The sequence below is a fragment of the Juglans regia genome, chromosome 13 (genome assembly GCF_001411555.2).
Source record: "Juglans regia cultivar Chandler chromosome 13, Walnut 2.0, whole genome shotgun sequence".
Taxonomy (NCBI): Eukaryota; Viridiplantae; Streptophyta; class Magnoliopsida; order Fagales; family Juglandaceae; genus Juglans; species Juglans regia.
In genome coordinates, this window is record NC_049913.1 from 23,371,035 (window position 1) to 23,388,858 (window position 17,824).

General features: G+C 36.3%; 1 protein-coding gene across 1 annotated transcript; it reads left to right on the top strand.

The window, feature by feature from the left end:
* The first annotated feature begins 900 nt into the window (after positions 1-900).
* LOC108979588 (probable RNA helicase SDE3) lies at positions 901-6,446 on the top strand. The gene is made up of 4 exons (XM_035684874.1): positions 901-1,063; positions 1,652-2,663; positions 3,894-4,115; positions 5,218-6,446. Exons 2-4 carry the CDS (start codon positions 1,704-1,706, stop codon positions 6,160-6,162), a joined length of 2,127 nt encoding a protein of 708 aa, XP_035540767.1. The 5' UTR covers positions 901-1,063; positions 1,652-1,703; the 3' UTR covers positions 6,163-6,446.
* The last annotated feature ends 11,378 nt before the right edge of the window (positions 6,447-17,824 follow it).

Below are 17,824 nucleotides of genomic sequence, written 5' to 3' on the forward strand. Positions count from 1 at the left end.
TGTGTTTTATTTAAGTAATTTTTTATATAGATCTTTTATTATTTTAAAATATTTTAAAAAAATAAAATAAATTTAAAATATTATTAAGAAAATATTTTTTTAATTAGAAAGTAAAAAAATATATATTAAAAAATACTTTCTTAATCATGAAGTAAAATAAAAAATTATAAAAAATAATTTTAAAAAAATAAATTAAATTTAGAACATCATTAAAAACGCTTCCTTAATTAGAAAGTAAAAAAAAATCATTAAAAAATATTTTCTTAATCACGAAGTAAAATAAAAAATTATTTTTTTAAATAATTTTTTATTTTACTTCGTGATTAAGAAAGTATTTTTTAATAATATTCTGATTTTTTTTATTTTTTAAAAATATTTAAAATTATTAAAAGAATCTATATAAAAAATAATTTTAAAAAAACACATAAAAAATATACTACTAATCTCCAGTGAGAGCCCCCAGCGAGAGATATAGCATTTTCCTATTGAAAATGTGGTCCGAATAAATTTATTGAATAATGCATTTTATTTTATTATATATATTTTTAATTATTATAAATATTTTTAAAAAATAAAAAATTTATAACATTATTAAAAAAATATTTTCTTAATCTTAAGTAAAAAACAAAAAAAAAAAACTCATTCGAGACACAATTGTCCCGAATTCGGAATCAAAGCATTTTTAAATGGAAAAACTCAAGAACTGATCGCTAATGCCACGTACGCATTCACAGTACCATGAAAAGAGGAAAGTATCTTCAGACAAGTTTCTTTGAAATTTCCTTCTTCCTGAAGAATAATGATAGTCCACCATTAATAAATAATAAAAAATAAAATTAAATAAAAAGGACAAAAGCAGTATTATAAAAAATCATTTTATAATTCTAAAATGTAATTTTTATTTGTAAGTAAAGTTGGCATGCTATCATTGTCCTTCTGTTGAATATTTTTTGGCCTCCGTTCTTTGTTTGTGAATTGTCAGTGAGCTTCAGGATCATCAGATCATTGTCTCCCATGTAACAACAATCTAGTCAGGGCTCAATCTTTGGCTCGCGAACTCCAGGTAAATTCTTATCTCTGCCATGCATCGTCGTATCCCCCGTTTTCTCAGATTTTGGATTGTCTTTTCAGTCACCTGTTTGGTTTCTGGGAAAGTTTTGAAACCGTAATGAAAGTCTTGGTTGCTAGATCTTTAATAGAGAAAAGCTTGAGAAGTCAAGATTAATCCCGATCACCCATTTGTTTCTTTGTTTTTCTTTTGGAGTTAAAAGTAAAATAAGAACTAAAAATATTCTACATTTTGTTTCCTTTACCTGTACTCGCTTTTTTCTCTTCGTCCAAACACACACACACACACACACACACTCTCTCTCTCTCGCTACGCACACGCAAACACACTAAAAAGGATCTGCACATTTGATATAGTCATGCCAATATTATCTTTATTGCCGTATATTTGAAACGATCACTATTAAAAGTAGCAAATTTAAAATAACAGGATGCTAACTATTCTGAACTTGATGCATCTAAAAAAACTATGTTGGACGTGATAAAACATTAATCTCTCATAAGCTTAGCCAGATTTTACTATATGCTAGGTTAGGTTGTGAATTTCATGTCTTATGTTCTGAAATTTGTTCCATTTTCTCAGCAATCAGACAGAGTTAAGTGGTTTCCCTTCGTTTTGACACCAGAAGTACGATATGTCTCTGTTTGTAGAATTCTTGCGTTTCATTCTTTGTTGCCATACAGAACATTTTGGTTATGGTTATGAATATGATGACACTACCTCGAGGAACAGCCATTTAGTATATAAATCAATTCGAAGAACCAGAACCACATCGTCCCCTGATAATGACCCACTTTTACCATATTCACGGCCTAGTCCTTCATTATATCAAGCCAAAGTTGCAGTAGATTCATGGATAAGAAATTCATTGATAATCAAGGAGCCATATGTTCAGGAATCTTCCCAAAGGACTAATGAAATTTCTCCAAACTTTTCAAATTCATTACAACCACCTTCATTTTCTTATACTTATTCTCCCTCTTCTTCTGACCTGCCCCCAGTTTCTTCCATTTTCTCTTCAGTTCCCCGTAATCCCCCAAAATCTTCTTCATCTGCATCATCCCTTAAAGGACCTCCATCTCCAACTGGGCCATCTTCATCTTCCCCTAAGCCCCCTCCAACCTCCAAGCCAGTCATATATCCAACTACATCTCATGCAGTAAGTGAAGAAAGAAAAACGGGTTATATATTAAAAAAGGGTGCAACATCATTATTTGCAAGTTCTATATCCAATCTGCCCCCATCCTCTTCCAGTTCCTCTCCAGTTCTCCCTAATCCTCCAAAATCTTCTCCTAAGCCATCTGCATCTTCCCTAAAAGGGCCTCCTCCATCTGGGCCATCTTCATCTTCCCCTATGCCCCCTCCAACCTTTAAGCCAGTTCTATGTCCAACTACTACTACTCCTGGAAATGAAGAAAGAAAACAGAGTTATATATTGGAAAATGGTACAGCACCTATATTTGCAATTCCTGAGTACATCAAAGGTCAGATCAAGGAGAACATCGTGCCTGAAATTCTGAAGCAGCGTTTGTCTCCTTCAACGTACAAGGCTTACTTTACTGCTCTGTTATATGCTGAGGAATTCTACTTGGAGGTACTCATAACAGCCCTATATATATATATACATTGCTGTTTTAAGGTAGCTTAATTGTAAAGCAAATAACTCGGCATATCAAACCTCTTGTGTATTGTCCACTCTGAAATCTTGCTTAATGGTAAATTTTTTAATTAATTTTACTAATTCATGATTTTCTTGTTATTTCCTGCTGCTGAAAGTTCTAGTGAAAATAAAAAATATCAAATCAACGTACTCTAAGCTGGAACTGAGGCAATGGTTAAGATCAGGACACTCTCCTTAGATATCATGTCCTTTTATCGGTAGTTAGCACTCGTACTGTACTTTGTTAATAATTAGAGATGGAGCAGGTTGGATATAATAATGAAGTTAGGTCAACTCATCTAGTTAGGAACCAACCGATAAATTTCAGTGGTCCTCCTTTATCAGTTTAAATTCAGTATTGATAACCACATACCCACATTGAAATTTGAAATATTTGCAATACTGAAAATTTATGAAAACTTAATATTGGGATGCACGTTACTCTTATAAAGGAGCCGAATACTAAACAAATTGTGGATTGGACTCATTCCAACTTTATAATTAACGTGTTGCCTTCAATATAATGCAATTTTTGTTCCTTATAAAGCTAAAATTTCATTTGTTCCCTAAATGAAAATAAGGGTAGTTTTGCTCCCTCTCAAAATTTTGGAGTATTTGATAAACAAATTAAAAAGCTCATTATTTTCATATAAAAAATAACACGATTTTAGTTCACCCTCAAAATTTTGAAATTTCGTAACTATATAAGAAAAAAAATATCGAAACAATTTTGTTTGTACTATTGGACCTGACAGGCAAGCAAGTTTGTATTTCAACGCAAATACTGCACGGAACAGAAAAGATGCAGTGAACCCTATTAAGAAATCTCCTTACTACAGACAAGTAGAAATGACAGAGAACCACTTAAAAAACCAGTTTTGATTGAACCTCAATGTTGACATGAGCCAAGTCCTTTTTCTAAACTCTTCACGGGAAAAAAAGAGCTGCTCTTAACTTAAGGGAGTGTTTTACATTCGTATTTGCAGAAATCTCTTCTATAATTATAGACTATATTATTTTCTTCTCTGGTGATCTTCTTAAGTGATATGGAAGATGTAACATTTTAGCAGAATTTTGTGATGGAGGAATGCTATTCATTTCTTAACTTTAGATACGTTTTTTTCATTCTGGCTTGTTGTAACTTGATGCTTTTATTCGAATTAGAAATGGAGTGATTTCCTCTTGAAGAATGTGACTTTGGAGCTCCATGAAGCAGCAATCTATAAAGAATCAACCAAGTACAAAAATCTTAATGGAAATCTTAAGAAGAAGAATAAAACATTTGTAGTTTTTGAGATTGATTCTATTCCTGAGAGGCGGCCATTCCTTTTATCGAGGGACTTGGTCTATGCGCGACCTGTGGGTAAAGATATTGAGCCCTTTCAGGTAAGCTTTCTGATCTTCCATTAGCTTATGCTTGATAAAGTCATGAAATTTAGCTTGTGGATGAAGCATGTGGGTATTTTTTGCATATTATTTTGGTAGCAAGGATGTATGCAAAGAATCAAGACAATAACAAGGATGTTTCTCACTGGAAATTTAAAGGATTAGGAGATATTGAGTAATGTATAGACATTATTTAAAAACAAGTTTCTTACTATAATTGTTTGAAAACATGGGATGGCGGAACATTGCATGGCTCCGGAGTATAATTGGGAAAAGGCATGTCACATTTGCACGATCTCATAGATTCGTCATCATAAACAAATTATTTTAAAAAAGGGGATGATTAAAATTATCTGACATCGATAAAAATAGTTACCAGATATGGATTATGAGACGTATAAACAAATCTAGGTTGTGCCAATAGCCCTTCAGTTGCCAGCTTTGGAAATGAGGGTCCTTTTCATAAGAAATTCAAATTTCATTACAAGCACAAAGGGGCAAAACCAAGAAGATAGAAAGCACTCGATTAGACCCAAAAATAGTATTGATGTTCAAAGTTAGAAAACAATAATAGAACATACATCAGCTCAGAGTAATTCAAATTTGAGGGACTTGCGGGCAAATCAAGACCCTACGTCCATTATCTATTAATGTTCACTGTTAGGTTGAGCTAAAAAAGGAGCATTGATCATATTATTTTTTGAATTTTATCACAAGAATAATACCATTTACAAAAAAAAGATAGAAGCATATTTTTTTCCTTCCCATGACTCGTAATGTTATTTTGGTCTTTATCTTAGTTATTGTAACACTATTTATCTTTCAACTTATTCATTTTATTTCAGTTTCATTATTCAATTCAAATGGAAACTAACAGTTTTAGTGATGCCACCTATCTAGCTAGCCATGGTATGGATTTTCTTAATGTTATTATTTTATTCCTTTTTATCTTAGGGATATAATCATAAGTTCGTATAGTTTTCACTATGACTTTGACTGAAATAGTGGAATAGCACAAGCAATCTAAACATTGAAAGCTGACCAAAGCATGAGGTGGTTCTGCCATATTGTCTACAGTACTGACTTTCTAAATGGTAAACAGGGTTTTATCTATCGTGTGGTGAAGAGCACTCGCGTATTAGTGGAATTCGGAGACGATTTTCATTCACAACATTATCATTCCAGAAAATACGACATCAGCTTCTCTTTCAATAGAGTGTGCCTAAAGAGGGCTCATGAAGCAGTTGAAACTGCATCAAATCCTTCAGTCCAGAACTTCCTCTTTCCTGAATATTGTGTATCCCGAAAGGACAACCTTAACCCACCCACTCTGTTTCGTGCCAATCATGAAGTTGGTAAAAATGAGGTCTCTGCAATTCGTCACATTTCAAGCCTTCGGGGATCACCACCTTATCTTCTCAGTGGCTCACACTGTGTCACTGCAATGGATTCAAAAGAACTATCAAAAACTGGAATTGTTGTTCAAGAAGCAGTATGTGAAATATATCGGAGCTCTCCTGAGTGTCTAATTCTTATATGCGCACCTACAAACAGCACATGTGACGTGCTGACCAGAAGTTTGAAAAATGTAATTTTAGAATCGGATATGTTTCGAGCCAATGCGGCATTTCGAGAGATGGATGGGGTACCTGCTGACATTCTTCGTTCATGTCCTATAAAAGGGGAATGTTTTACTTGTCCTTCATTACAAAAACTTCGGAAATTCAGGGTAATTTTGTCAACTTTCGTTAGTAGCTTTCGATTACACAAAGAAGGCATACCTGCTGGACATTTCAGTCACATTTTTCTGTTAGATGCCTCATTGGCAATGGAGCCGGAGGCAGTGATACCTTTGGCTAATTTCGCTACTGACAAAACAGCAGTTATAGTTACCGGCGCATCCACAAGACATTCAGCTTGGGCCCGCTCTGACATTGCGAGGAAATATGGATTGGGGAAGTCACTTTTTAATAGACTTCATGAAAACAGGCTTTATAGCGGATTCAATCCCATGTTCATCACGCAGTTGGATGGGTTTCAGCAGTAGTCCTTTATCTTTAATTTCAACTGTCCCTTCGTAAACAGCAATATACATTTGTACGTATGCTGCTACCTTAACTTGTTTACTTGTGTGTTTTATCATCCTTGTTGTATGTATAAAGTGCAGAGACCTCTCATGCAAGCTCAGTGATGATTTCCTTCTCTCTTTCTATATATATTGGAAGTCTATACATTAGTGATTTGTCATCATTTGGGGTGTAACAGCTCGTTTCTTATCCGTCTTTGGGGATGTTCTTTCAGTTTTGACATAGACTATCAGCGTCATTTCCTTTTGTTCACTGCTTAAAATAAATGCACATGTGATCATACAAAAGCAACAGTTGTAAGAAATTCCAATTCCATTTTATATAATGTTTGATTATAGCATTTATTCACATCCCAGGAATAACCAATTACTCTGACACTAGGCAAAAGAGGATCTCATCTCGTATTAACATTCCAAAATGGAATCAGCTGACATCAATTTTGCATGTAAGATTGCCCCAGCTTCATCAGTTGAATCAACATGCATCGACAATTGAGCAATTCTCTCATAAAGTGATAGAACAAGCATACAATTTAATAATATTAAGAATCAAGATGTAAATCCAAGTCGTAAATATATAAAATTTACCAAAGAATCGGTTTTTTCTGGGTATTAACGGAGCCCGGAAGCAATTTCTTCCGATTATTGTTGCATCTTCACCTAGGTATTGTTTTTAGACTGTATCCAGCTTAAAACAGCCATCGATAAAGTAGAACAATATGAAATTCAAGAATTTTGTTGAAATTTTTCTTAATAAAAATATAATAGCTTGTCTATAAGCATAAAATTTAAATAAAACAGGATTAGGTTCCTATAATTCTGGGTTGTAGTATGGATGTAATAAATGGAATGATATGGATTTGGATGGAGGAATTGAATGTGCAGGATCTGTTTGTATAGATGCTGATGATAATAGAAATACGTAAGAATGATATAGGGTTCTTCGAGGGACCCTTAAACCTCCCAAGTCTTGTATTCAAATGTTTGATGATTTTCCAAAGATGATCCTCCTCTCGTTTTCAGACTCGTCCTAATACCCACGCAGGGGTAACAATCCAAAGCAATGAAAATAGGACACCTGTCCTGACTCTAACGGAATTAAAGCAGAAAGTATTCCTACAATGTTCTAGAATACTCAAAGAAAGACAATAAAACGATGCACTTAAAGAAATATTGAAACGGTGCGTGTAACATGCTGAAACGGTGCGTTTTCACTTCATGATGCTATGCGTTTTGGAACTGCTGGTATTTCAATTGACTTCCAACACTTAGCTTCTTCGAGACTTCAGAAGTGATGCCCAATCTATCTTTACTGTTTGTAACCCTCATCTTCCATGTCCCTTCAACCTTCTTCTTGGCTTCACCTTCTTCTTGGCTTCATAACAAATCCTATCTTTAACACAAAGGTACTGGTTGTGTAATTAGGTTATGAGTTTTTTATATTGAGCTTGATAATTAGGTTAAAATCATTTGATATTTTTTATGGACTAAATGAAATCTATTTTATTTGGTAAGTGGCTGAAAAATTTATCGGACGAGTTTGATTATTTTAGAAGTTGAGTAGTATTTATCGGATAAATTGAACTCATTTTAGAAATTAAGATCGAACCATTAAGATTGTTAAGTGATTAAAGATGGGAAACAAGCCCAATAAGGACCAAAGAGAAAATCCCAAGGCTGGTTTGCTATAAACTCTGAGCCATGCACGTTTCCTTTTTCTGTAGGTTTCAACAATCTACATGATATATATACTAAGTCTGGAGTAATGTGCAAAGCACGTTTGTCTAGTTGCGTGAAACAGTTTTTTGGCAAAACTAATATATTTTTTCACAAAAAAAGATTGATTAATGAATAAGTTAATGCATAGGAAAAAAAGGGACAAATTTTAAGAAATATTTCTGCATAATGATAGCTAAGTGGAGTATAATAACTACAAGTTTGCATAGACCAGAAAACAAAAAGATTAATTCAAAATTCACCATAGTCTAATATAGTCTAATACAAGTTTAGTAAATTGATCATTATACTAAACTTGTTTAATACAAATTTAATACAAGTTTAAGAAAAAGATTAGTTCAAAATGTTGGTTAGCTGATATGTGGCATAATTGATCATTTTGTGTCATCTTGTATAGATCAATTGAGAGGACATTAAAGTTTTTGTTTCATTGTTGGTTGAGTCGATGAGGATTTGAATCTACATCAAGTTGAATCATTCATTCTTTTTCTGAAGTTTGTGCTACAATATTCTCTAAATATGGTAAATGGTCATGTATGATAGAAATTAATAATTTTATATGATTAATTAAAAGTTAAAGAATCTATATAGAGAAAATTTAAACTATTCTTGAAAGAAGCCTCACTCTCTCTCTCTCTCTCTCTCTCTCTCTCTCTCTCTCTCTCTCTCTCTCTCGTAAAAAATCAAGGGTTCTAGATCTGATTTTTGTTGGAGGTCCTCCCTCTCATTCATCCATCCACTCACCTTGTCTATCAAGATAGTTCTTTTTACTTAGTTTTATTTTGCTTCCTTCAAGGTCGAAAAAGACAGATCTACAGCTTTCCAGTAACTCCTGAAAGACGCGTGGCACAAGCAGACTCCCAAGTCGCAAATCGTTCGGAGGAAAGTGATGGTTTTGCGAAAATCACCTGAGTGGTCCTCATGCGTCACTCCTTCCGACAACTCTTATCGCCATACGCGCTAGATCACCGGACTCGCCACAACCAAATTTGACCTTTGTGGTTGAAAAGAGACAAGCATGTTGCCTTCACGGCTGTCACAGATTCTGAAATCTATCGGAGTTACTATTTCCTTTAGTAACTAGTCTGGTCTTCACTACTGCTGATACTCTTTACAGACAAACGTTCAAAAGACAACCCAATCTCACTCTTCATAGAACGAAAGGACTAAATCTCTACAGATAAAAGTCTACGAGACGAAATCTTTTTTTATTTTAATTAAAAATAAGAAAACAAAAAAAGAAAGTAATGAGATAGATGCGAAAAAGGACGAATATGACCTTTGTGGTTGAAAAGAGACAAGCATGTTGCCTTCACATGCCATCACAGATTCTGAAGTCTACCAAAGTTGGTCCAAACTACAATTTGTCATTTTTCACATTTATCTTACTATTTTCGTTTTTGATTTTCTTATTGTTAATTAAAATAAAAAAAGATTTCGTCTCTCGGACTTTTATCTGTAAAGGTTTAGTCCTCTCCTTGTATGAAGAGTGAGATTGTACTGTCTTTTCGACGTTTGTCTGAAGAGAGTATTAGTAGTAGTGAAGACCATACTAGTTACTAAAAGAAATAGTGTACAGATGGAACTCCAAATTTATTATTTTAGTTTATGATGTCATATTTGATATGGGCACATCCCTGAATGTATCCGTTCATGGATATAAGTTTATTGATGAATGAATGATGATTGTTTCCCTTAAAACAAAATTGAGAGGACATTGAAGTTTTTGTTATGTTGTTAGTTGAGTCGATTAGGATCTACATCAAGTTGAATCATCCATTCTTTTTCTGAAGTTCGTGCTTCAATATTCTCTAAATATGATAAATGGTCCTGCATGATAAATTTAACTGTTTTGTATAATTAATAAAAAGTTAAAGAATCTATATAGAAAAAATATAAACTACTGCAAATTAATTGGGGAAGGGTCCCCGATGACAAAAGCTTGCTGTTGGATTTGACTGACAGGGAGCGTTCCTGTGTTGACATCGTCCTTAACTAGGTAAAGGAGAATGATAAGAACAGTTTGGCGATAGAGGACTTGCTCTCCACCGCCAATGTTGATAGATTCTTGGTGACACCTTGTTGGGGCCATGTTAGGGGTCGTAAACTCAAAGTCGTTACGCCCTCAACGAAAAGACGTGCTCCCCAGCCTGTGGGGAAAAGGAAGGCTCCACTAACTGGCAGTTCTTCACCCAACCACCCTCATGACGATGTTGACGCGGGTGAGGTTGCTGGATCCGCAGTGAGGGCGGAGGTGGAGACAGATCGAGGAGTGGGCTGCGATCTGAACCTTGTTGGTGAGGAGGCTCTTGACGCTTCCCACAGAGAGGAGACTCCCAGAACTTCCTCAGTAAGGGTTTCTCCCCCTTTGTCGCTAGGTCTTGATGATCATACAGGGCTCATGGGCCAAGCCCTCGCTGACTTGGGGATGGCTTTTGCCTGCCAAGGGCATTGAATCCGTGAGCACGCCGCCCTTCAAATTTCCTTCTCTCCTCTCATCGACCTCAATGCCCAGCGTCGATGACCTTTTCGCGGATATGTATAGTGCCTTTTCTATGGCCATGGCTGGGGTTGGGGTGTCTAAAGCTGTCTTACTTGGCAGCACCTAGATCAACATGGAAGACGACAACAGGGAGCAAGGATCTACCCCGAGTTCTCTCCTTGCGACTATTTTTTGGGGTGTGACCCTTGCTACTGACCAAGAGAGGGTCTTAATCCCTTCTCCCTCTCCATCCTCATTCAGTGGTGAGGAGGATTCCACCATTCCCCCTGAAGGAGGTGGGTCCTCCTTAAGAGACAACGGCATTGGAAAAAGGGGCGTGGGTGATGGAAGTTTTGCTAACGCTGACCTTGGAGGGCAGGTTGAAGGCCCAGGGACGTCCGCAGTTGATTTGGGGAATTTGATCCCCCCCCCCCCTTCGCTTCCCTTTGTGCCCCCCACGCAGGAGGGGCTCGCTGCGGTTGAAGGAACAAGCGGGGTCGAGGAGGTTGGTCCCTGTTGTGCCTCTTCCCCTCCAGAGTCGATCGTGGAGATCTCAAAGCATTTAAGGAACATTCTATCTCCGGTATTGTGTCTACTTTTACTTAGTATAGTTACCTCTATATTGAGCCCTTTTACCTAGTCATTTGCTTGTGTAGGGTGTTGAAGAGGTTACGGCTTGGATTATGGGCGAGTGTGCCTGGTTGGAGTACGAGGTTAAGGAGTGGCGAAAGTTCCGATATTACTTTAAAAAGGAAATGACTAGGCTTGCAGCTAAGAGGATTGAGATGGAGTGCTACTTGGAACAAGCCAATGGGCACATCCCCAACTTGGAGACTAACGTCGAGTTCCTCCATGATGAAGTGTGTGAACTTTGTGGGAAATTGCTTCGAGCTCAATCCCTCGAGGTGCTTGACAGCTTTGCCTTGCAGCTGGTGGGGTTTGAACGAGCGTCTACTGAAGCTCAGGTGTGTAGATTGAGTGAGGCCCTGGCTGCCTCCCACCAATCCCAGGCTGTCGCCGAGTGGCGTTCCCAGGAGTCTGCTTGAGCATTGACTACCTTTGAGGAGGAGCGTAAAGGGCTTGCCCTTGAATTGTCAAACGAAAAGGGGTCGCATGTGGAAGAGAGTAGGCAGTTCAACCTCCAGTTGTTCGAGGCGAAGGGAAGTTGTGAAAAAGTCCAAGGTAAGATAGCTCAAAATTTGCGGCATTTGAACACTACTACAAAAGTGTAGAAATAATAGTTAGAGGGGTTGGGGGCTCTGTTAGCCTTGGCCAACGAGGAGTTGGTCCATTTGCACCCTCAATTGGCTGTCGCCAGGGCTGGTAGGGACTATGCATTTGGATACGGTTATGGGGCTGGTATGGCTCGTTTGCGGGCCTACCTGCTGGCTAACCCTCGCACTAACTTGAAGAAGCTGGACTTGGAAGAGTTTCAACCTGATGTTGTATCCTGCCAGTCCGTGGACACCCTAGGGCGCAAAGAAATGCCTAACGCCTTTCCCAACCCAGCATCCTCAGCCCACCCTGGTGGACTCTGTGTGGTCATGGGTTCGAATCCCACAGAAGGTGCCACTGTAAAGGACGTGTTTCACACCACCAACCACACAGATGACCTGCGACAATAAAGAGGCGACACTGGTTGCCCTGGGGAGACTCAAATGCTTAAATCAGTAACACAGTATGAGAATAAGTGTATGTAAAGATGAAGTGAAATGTTTGTTACTTCTCATAGGTTATTTATAGAAGGACATGAACATGGCGTGATGGCAACCGACTATAATCACCATTCATGCATGCGTATCTTTCATGATCCCTTATTAACTAGGGAAGGTATCTCCTATTTTGTAGGAGTTTTCTTCCCTAAGATGATCACATCCAGCTGTGAGTCAAATCTCCAACCATTTGAAAGTTATCTGCGACATGGTTATGGTTATGGGTTCTTCAGTCGTGTCCCTTTCAAACCTAAGCTAAAGCTTTGGGCCTGCTTCCTAGTCATGGGCTTGGTTACCCAGGGGGACCCAAATATCCCTTCCAGATGGTATTTATAATGATACGAATAATTTTTCTCCTATCATATCATATTAAGATTATAGTTTTTCTTGTATTGAGAATATTTTATTTACATTTGATAATGCCATATAGACATGTTATATAATAATTGTGTGAAAGTTTATCCCTTATAAGCTTAAAATATGAGATAATTTGATTGTTAGTTGGGCTCATTTGGATATTTAGAATATCTCACAATATTTGTGAATAGTGGTAAAATAATTTGTTAATAGTAATATAAAATTGTTTGACAATACAACAAATGTGTTGTGTTGGTGTGAATGGAGGTGGCCAACACCGGTGCAAAATAAGTAGTACTTTCGAACAAGTTCGTTCTCAGATGGTCAAATATATATCAAGAAACTTGGAATGTTTGGAAGAATTTTTTTTGTGTAATAGGATAAACATTTCAAGAAAGATTAGGTTGCATTTAGATGCTAGATGCAACAACCAATTACAGCCTTAATTAATCTCATTACAATGGTTTTTATAATCACAGGTTTTCTCGGTTTAAGTTAGAATTCTTTTGTGTTTGTGATGAAATAGCCAGGGGGTACAATGGTTGATGAATAACTATGCTGTAATGAACTGTAAATACAGAGATGACAAGTGTTTATGAAAAGGCTCATAAGAGTCACACTGTATTGATAAGGAACTTCTTCGAGGGAAATTCAACCTCCATAGAATTCTAAGCTTTTCAAAAATTTCCAAATTGATTCCACTATCAGTACATCCCTCCCCTTATGGTTATTCCTCTTCGTAAAAAACTATCTTGAGAAATGATAAACTGACTTACAGACTGCCGAAGAAAATCAAGTAGGCCAAAATGCAGAGTTTGATGTCTTTAATCCCAAACACTGCATATTACAAACTCACTAAACTACAGACTCAATTAAATGGTGTGTTCCTACACTACACTAAACAACAGACCACTTCTTCAGCAAAACGATCCGTTTTATTCAACCTTTCATTACCCTTCAGTAAGGCAGACGACACCATTCCCAGTTTCCCTTCTTCACTTCCCTTTGCACAATCTCATATCAGTTTCTTTCACTTCAAACTTCATCTTCTTCCTTAGGTTTACTTCTAGTGCCAACAGGTCCCTAACAATTTGAGGCAACACCTTCGAAAACTCTCATTCTTTTTATAAGTAGGTAATTCTGCCAGCTACATTGTATCCCTCGTCTAGGCCAATTCTTTTTATCAAGACTTTGGTCGCTTGATGACTTGACCTAATCTTATAGTGTTCCATGTAATGCCTTAATTTAGCTACGTCAGATTAAAAGCTTCCTCTCCATTAATTGGTTATTGGTAGGCATGCAAGACATCTTGAGACTCATTAGACTCTTACACTGGCTGTGTATTGAAAGCTCCATTCTTCAAATTATCCCGTTGTAATTAATGCTTTCTAGATTAGGAGGTTTGGACTTTTTCTACTTTGTTAAGCTCTTATCCCATTGAATGCTCGTCTAGGTTTAGAGAGGCTTTTCTATCCTTATCATACGAGCCCAACAATATTGAGTAAGTCCAATATGAGAAGTCTAGCAAGCTAAAAGTCCCAAGGGTGTGCGGTGTGCTTTTCACCAAGAAGCCACACCCCCTAGTAGGATCAATATAGTAATCGTCTTTGATAGTTGGAGGTGCCTCTTGCTAAGAAAACAACGAAATATTCGCTTAAGCAACGTAACTCCCATTCCTTCTATATTAAAATCTCGGGATTTGATAATCGAAGCCCCGAGATCAAGGGAAGTAGTTAAGTCGTTAATCGATCCTTATCGATAAGAGTCTGCTAGTGCTTGTAATCCGAGATAAGTGTTTCCCTGATTCCTCATTTCAAGGAAACCTACACAATTCATGGCTAGCAGGAGGCATAGATGGTCCACGACATACCTTCTAACCATCAAGCGGAAGGAGGAAGAGAGCCTAAAGACATACCTCACTCGGCTCAACAAGGAACGATTAACCACTGATGATCAAGAATCACACTGGCAGCCTTGGGGTGTACGACCTCAAAGCCCATTCATGGGGGAGTTGGCTCGGAGGACCCTGTTGACATTGAGAGAGTTCATAGACAGAGCTGATGACTTTGTCAATGCTGAAGACATGCTTCAAGCCTTAATCGCATCACGGAAAGCGGAGATGAAGGAAGCAGGTAAATACCTCAAAGATCAAGTGAGAGAAGAGTCTCGGAGAAACCTGGGCAAAACCAACATGACAAAAAACGAGAAGGGCGTGCGTCCCATCGAGAACATGGACCAAGATTCGTTCACAACAATCTTAGCTAACTCATGGCAGCGTCTCTTAGTCTCCTCCAACTCTGTCTCCAGACGGGGCAACTGTTCCTATCTTGAAACTCTTTCCTCCTAAAGCACTCTGCTCAAAGTGGTCACAGGTGGCTTTCATCTTGACATCCAAAGGCACAAGCTTGGAATGTAAGCTATTGAACACCATGTATCGAAGTTTTGAGCCACAACTGATTATTTTTCATCTGTTGTGATACTTATTTTTCAACTAACTTGTCAATATGTTTTGAATGATTTATTAGATCCTCACAACATTTGACAATATTTTCTCTAGTGAATTTTGATCTCTCCCCACATGTCCTATTAAAGGACGATTAATTCTATCATTCACTTTTTTTTAATTGTCAAAACCACCTTTATTGGTAAATACATATGATCTTGGACGACCCGTTGATTTCTTAGCGAAAACAGAGCATAGATTACAAAATACAACATTCTTTGATGGCGAGTACTCCAACCAATTTGAATATCTTTGAAATCCAGAAAATTGAAATCGGCAACGTCAATTACCTGTTCTTGAAAATGGATATTCTGAAAGTTTGGGTTAATATGAACTAGATTTAAGATTAGCACGCTGGATCTCATCTTGTAGATTAGTAGGAAATTCTCATATGTGTGGATATAATCTTGGATTACGTTCCAAAGAGGTAGCATCCATATCTTCAGGTTGGATTCTTGAAGTTTTAGAGGGATGCTCGTCAGTGACAGAAGCATCACGTTGCGTTATTACCTAGCTCTTTAAATGTATATTCATTTCCGAATTATGAATGTCTTTTCTCTTTAGAAGAAAAATCAATTGTTCTCGACTTGCTCATATTTTTCTAAACTTTAATAAAAAATTATAAATTAAAAATAAACCTGAAAAGTACCTAAAGATATAAAAGTTGTTAGATTTTTTTTAGTAGAATTTGTATTACTATTAGTAAGTAATTGAACAAAAATAAAGCACGCGAATAACAATTAAATTCTTCACAAAATAGTCATTTTATGTTAAAAAATATTATTTTTTCTTTTCTTTTATTCTACTTCAATTAAATACTACAAAGTTGATATGATTCTCGTGATCTCATCGGACAAGCTTGTCTAGTGGCCTATAAAAAAGTGTATGAACTAACGAATATTTTATTTTTTTGTTTCTTAGATGAATGGATTTGCAGATCAGGGACCTTCCGCAGAATAATTGGCAAGAAATCTCAGTTCTTTCAACATAAGTACATAAAGCCCCAAATTCTCATCACCTCAAATATATTTTTTTCATCATATAAGTACATTTAACATTATATCATCCTGTCTTTTTTTTTTTTGGGTGTGTGTGGAAGTCTAGGCTGAACCAACTTCAAAAAATTTATACAAGACAAAATATATAAAAATAAAAGAGGGATTACGAAATATTATTATGAAAATTAGAAGTCTAAGCATCTCAACAAGTTGGATGACCAAACAAGAACAAACCAACTACTCTACAATTTTCCAACTCCAGTCTCCATACCGTGAAGAATGAAAAAAGTGCAAGAAGAGAAAAAAATGGAAAACAATGATAAGAGAGAGTTGTTTTATTATTCAGTCGGTTAAGGGGAAAATAAAATCTAATTTTGTAATTTTCTATCGCTAGGTGAGTGGAGATTTAGGCCTTGTTTATATTCACAGTCTATCTCAATTCATCTCAACTCATCTTAACTCATTTCACTATTATTTATTACTATTCAATAACTTTAACTCATAAATTTTATTACTATTCACAATTCATCTTATTACTATTCACAATTCATCTCAATTCATCTTCGAATCCAAACGACAGCTTAGTGTTTTAATGTGTAAATAGAAATAATATTGTGCGGTGTGTATCTATGTATGTGTTGATAGATTTTAGTATATCAAATCAAGACTACCCTGTCATATAAAATAAAGTAGAGCTTAGGCTAGCATCCAAACGAAGTTGTTAGACTGAGTGGTTGAAATGTAGTGAACTCAGAATGCAGAGGGTCTTGCTTGCCTCTTAAGTGCCTCGGCAGAGGTGACCTTGTATGACAGAGTCTTTAACCACCTACGTTTTTTTCCTCGCCATCCTAGCAGGCTTCAGCCCAACAATGTGGTATGCTATATTGCAATATTTTTTTATTGTAAAGTATAGCTGAAGGGTCGCTTCAAATCGCATGCGTTTATATGTTCTCGTTTTCTAAAATCTATAAAAGTATCCCATACTTCATAGTCTAAGGAACGAACTGCTGCTAAAGAAATATAAACAATGAAAGTCAAATGGGAGATTTATGGCTCGTTTGGAGACTTTGAGTATCTTAAAATTATGTAAATAGTAATAAAATAATTTAAGTTAAAATGTTTTATTAGATTTTGAAAAAGGAGAAAGAAAAAGTTAAATAAAATTATTATAAAGTTAAAAAATTATTTGAATATAATTTTTTAAGATAAATTATAGGTACAAAGGGATTTTTTTTTTTTTTTTTAAAAGAAGAAATGAAGGTCGCATGTCTAAGAATGACCTCTTCCTAATTTTATTAAAAACCCTCACTTGTAGTGGAGAAATACTGTGATAACAAGCAAGTACTTGAGGGGAGCAAATCTAAACCCAAGCATGCAAAAACCCTAACATATAAAAGACCAAAGAACCAAAACAAAACAACAAAAACCAGCATTTATTTCCTTCTCAAATATGGCAAACCTCCCTTATCAAATCTTAAGAATCCTCTTGCCGTCCAAGTAAGCTCTAAAGCAGAAGAAGAAGTAAAATTACTCCCCTTAGCTCCAGATTTGGCCAGAATGTCAGCAACTGCATTGTTTTCCCGATAGATATGTCTATAAGTGAAATGAATCTGACCAAGAAAGCTCATGATTTCTTCCCATTAGTCTTCTAGATACCACAAACCAAACCTTCCATTTCCAATCCAATCAATAATCAATTTTGAGTCCATCTCAATCCTAATAGCATCACAACCCATACGTCTAGCATGCCTCAAACCATAAAGTAAAGCCATAACTTTAGCATGGTTATTAGAACAACAACCAATAGGAGCAGAAAAACCCAAACACAACTCAC

Excerpts from the sequence above, each read along its gene's own strand:
- LOC108979588 (XM_035684874.1), top strand. The coding sequence starts at position 1,704 with ATGTCTCTGTTTGTAGAATTCTTGCGTTTCATTCTTTGTTGCCATACA. Across the intron at positions 2,664-3,893 it reads CTGAGGAATTCTACTTGGAG|AAATGGAGTGATTTCCTCTT; the intron begins GTACTCATAACA and ends TATTCGAATTAG. Across the intron at positions 4,116-5,217 it reads AAGATATTGAGCCCTTTCAG|GGTTTTATCTATCGTGTGGT; the intron begins GTAAGCTTTCTG and ends AATGGTAAACAG.